Raw genomic sequence first — 3,866 nt, 5'->3', positions numbered from 1 at the left:
TTAGATTATGAACAATCAAGATTTATTATAAGCTCAAAAAAAATATAAGAAAATATTACAAGCTCACAACTTATTATTCAAATCCAATTTGGAATAGGCTTAATTGTGCACGGCAAGCGACCAACGGGTAAGATTTCACCGCAGTTGGGGGATTTGAGACTGAATAATAACAAAATCGAGGGATTGAAAGGTTAGAGTGGACACGTTGTACTACTCATAAGGGTTTGTTCATTGGCTCGGGAGTTTGTTCGTTGGCTCGGGGGTTCCAGGCTCCTCGAGCCCCTTACTCCCTCCGCCACTAAAAGAGAGAATTAACAGAGTGAGAAAGGTCGGAAGTTTGTTCGTTGGCTCGGGGTTTCAGGCTCCCGAGCCCCTCACTCCCTCCACCACTGAAAGAGAGAATTAAGAGAGTGAGAAAGGTGTGAAAAAGTGAATTAGAATTGATCTTTTATCACATTTAATGTCTTCTATATACATAAACTTTCATATATATATATATATAGAAATTTTTGACCAATAGAAACATCCCCATCCAACATTAGTGATTTCATAGGCATGATGTATATTTTTTACAAAATGCTACCCAGTATATGGGTGTCTTAACAATTGTATAATTTACTTCCTCTTTTTTATTTCTTGCATTCATTTATACATTTTTTCATCAAAATTATTTTAAAATATATGTTCTAAAATTTTGCATGCTTGCTGAGAAAATTATGCACAGTTTTTTATTTTCCAGGGAAATAATAGGAATTACATACATAGTAATTAACAAAAAAAAGTAAAAAAGTTACAAAAATATATGATCTATAAAAATATATATTCATAAGTGTGCAAATTTTAAATTCAACACACAAAGTCCAATCCATATTATAAAAATTGATTAATGCAGCAAAACAAACAAAGTCAAGAACATCAGTTCCATTTATGTCATCATTGAATATGATAATACAGGTATTTTAATTATGCAGTTAAACAACGCAAAAATCTATTGAATAACATAACAAAATCTATCTAATCACGTGGAAAATAATTCAAATAGCTTAAGAGAAATTTATAGTGCTAAATATTCCGGTTCACCCCAATAAATAAATAATCTGTATAGTGAAGCAACTTTCAGATTCCATTCCTTGTGACCTATATAGAAGAAGAAAAGAAGAAGAAATGCAAAGAAACTACTCAACCAAACAGCTACCAATTTCTCTATTTATCTAATCTATCTATAGAGGTTGTAGAGTTGCGCTCATACCATAACATATTGTAGCATCTCGATCCGTAAAACTATTCGACCAGCCAAACACCAACACATCTGTAATAGGAATCAATTTACTTAAGATCAAAAGATGGAGGAATATTCGGGGCTGATTCAGGGGGTCCTCTAGCAATAGGCATTTCACCACCTCGTCGTCGCCTCTGTCCAGGCTTTGCATAGTCGATAAAGATAGCCCGTCCATCGAGTGGCTGCAGAAATTGCGTTAGAAGTTAGTGTGTATTGAGGTAGAGATGGGAATAGGAAAAGGCCACACACCTTTCCATTCATTTCTTCCATTGCTTTCTCAGCTTCATCCTTGGATGAAAAAGTGACGAATCCAAAACCCCTTGATCGTTTGGATTCTTTATTCGTCACTACATTAGCTGCCAGATGATGATTATTACAACCCGCATATCTCAAATGGCGCCGGATTCGATTACAAAGGAAAAGGAGGAAGAAAAAAGTGAATTGATGATGCACCTTCGATGACTTGGCCGTATTCAGAAAATGCCTCTGACAATCTCTGTTCTGTGGTAGAAAACGAAAGCCCTGCAAAAGTTCATTTTTGACAGGAATGACAATAATATCATATTCGAATTGCAATGCTGAATCCAAAACAAGAATGATCAGGTGAACTACCATATGAAAATTCAATAATGATAGTAATTTCCATTGTAAGATAAGCCTAAACATACATCATCCAACAACTTGACAGGCATAAAGCAGCAAAAGTACACAACTTCGAGTAATACATATCGTGCAGGTAATTGATCAGCCTTGGACAGTAAGTATCATTTTTTAGGGCGGCAAAAGTACTCATAACCAAACTGTGGTTTGGAACCTTTGCACCATTTTCTCTCATGATTAGAAACCGCAAGAATCACTCTTGTGTTTTAGAAGACATTTCACAGAATCTCTTTCTTAGGAGTTTAGTCTTGCTCAATATTTAAGAGATTCTGTGCAATATTTTCTAAAATCCAAGAGTCTTATGCAATTTTTAAATCACAAAGGAGAAAGATGCAGACTTTCCAAACCACGAGTGAATTATAAACAAATTTGTCTATTTAGGGCACCTTAAAAAATCTCCTCTCATATTCATCCTCACAGAAAGTATGCTGCAAAGACGAACCACCACAGTACATATGGTTAATTATTACATCTGAAAGCTTTAAATCGTGTTAGGCATTGCTGTAATTGATCCATGATTCTATCGAACATGTGCAGATAAATAAACATTTTCCGGGATATTGTGATTTTTAATCTTGTTCTAATATTGTCCACCTTAAAAAGTATTCACCTTACTCACTCAAAATAATACGTCGAACAATTATATGTTATTCAACAGATGATTAATGAAACTTCTTCCAATTAAAATTCTTCAGATTCAAATCATTCAAGAAACACACAGATCACTCCAAAACACAAACATATACCCAATCCAGTAACCTGCACTTCCATACAATGAGGTTTGTTTACTTTGCAATGTTCGATTTACCAATTTTATTTAATTTTTTTTTTTAAGAAAAAACATCACCACATTCATGACCCATTTTGGAAATTCAAAATGTATTGAACAACTATAAAGAAGACACTGGAACACAAAGATACCAAAAGTAGCAGAGTAATCATATCCTATCTGCGTAAGTTTTTATTTTTTCAACGATGTGATCTATCCAAATCCTCTTAGTCATAGAGGATGAAATTCGTTCTAGTGAGAAATTCGTTAATCAGAAACGGAAAAACATAATCATATAAAAACGATTATCCGCAAATTGCAGGGATTCACGATCACAAATGATTATCTGCGCTTCGGCCAGGAACATCGATAAATCATCATAAACCCTTCAAAAACCCAAACAGAAATGGTGCGAATACAAATCCAGAAATGAATTCGAGCAAAATATAAAAAATAAAATAAAAAAAAAAAACATTATCTTTCCATAAAAATTCATCATAAATTAAAATCCCTTCAACTACCTCCGACGAAGAGCGAAGCTATGCCTCTGCAAGAAATGAAAACCACCGGTAATAGAGAAGACGGCGAGGCGAGGCTAGGATTGGATAGATGAGTTGAAAACATGAGTTTTTTTGACAATGCCCTGATGGCTGCCATGGATAATCGGAAACCCTGAAGAGTGCCTAGTAGTAGTAGGGCTCTCTTTTCTCTTTTATTTGAGACACAGCAACACAAGGTGAGGACAGAGGCCAGTGATGGCGGGCGGCTTTCGGACGGGTTTAGAGTGTATTATTTCGAGGGTTTAGATTTTTTGATTAAAATTTGAACATGTAAAATTAATTTTTTTAATATAATATAAAAAAGTAAAATATAAATATTTGATTTGAGTTGATATATATATTTTTTTTTAATGAATAATCAGGATCTATTATAATGAAAAGTTTGAATTTCTAACAATTTTAATTTTTTTTAAAATAAATTTGATTGGTTAATATATCTAATTGACTATTCTGTTTAATTTATAAGACTTTTAATTTAATATTAATTATAAATAAAAAAATTCTCTCTCAAACACTAATTTAAAAAACTCTCTTCCAAATCCTAATTTGTTCTCACAATCGTCGTCCCTCCCAAAATTCTCTCCCAAAACTCTTACGT

The 3,866-nt window shown here is 33.6% G+C and overlaps 1 protein-coding gene across 1 annotated transcript; it reads right to left on the bottom strand.

The window, feature by feature from the left end:
• Positions 1–1,179: 1,179 nt before the first annotated feature.
• On the bottom strand, positions 1,180–3,473 carry LOC127264698 (small RNA-binding protein 11, chloroplastic-like). Its single transcript, XM_051294200.1, has 4 exons — positions 3,230–3,473; positions 1,733–1,801; positions 1,529–1,635; positions 1,180–1,461 (listed from the first exon to the last, which is right to left on the bottom strand). The coding sequence occupies exons 1-4, from the start codon at positions 3,363–3,365 to the stop codon at positions 1,327–1,329; spliced, it is 447 nt and encodes a 148-aa protein (XP_051150157.1). The 5' UTR covers positions 3,366–3,473; the 3' UTR covers positions 1,180–1,326.
• Between the last annotated feature and the right edge of the window lie 393 nt (positions 3,474–3,866).

The sequence above is a fragment of the Andrographis paniculata genome, unplaced genomic scaffold (assembly GCF_009805555.1).
Source record: "Andrographis paniculata isolate CXL003 unplaced genomic scaffold, ASM980555v1 Contig71END, whole genome shotgun sequence".
NCBI classification, from domain to species: domain Eukaryota; kingdom Viridiplantae; phylum Streptophyta; class Magnoliopsida; order Lamiales; family Acanthaceae; genus Andrographis; species Andrographis paniculata.
The sequence above is the reverse complement of the archived record's forward strand: the minus strand, read 5'-3'. Positions and strand labels throughout refer to the sequence as shown.

What these genes read in the sequence shown, in the direction of transcription:
- LOC127264698 (XM_051294200.1), bottom strand. Translation starts at nt 3,365, where the DNA reads ATGGCAGCCATCAGGGCATTGTCAAAAAAACTCATGTTTTCAACTCAT. An exon ending in AGCTTCGCTCTTCGTCGGAG is followed by an intron (nt 1,802 to 3,229) that starts GTAGTTGAAGGG and finishes GAACTTTTGCAG; the next exon opens with GGCTTTCGTTTTCTACCACA. An exon ending in ATACGGCCAAGTCATCGAAG is followed by an intron (nt 1,636 to 1,732) that starts GTGCATCATCAA and finishes ATCATCTGGCAG; the next exon opens with CTAATGTAGTGACGAATAAA.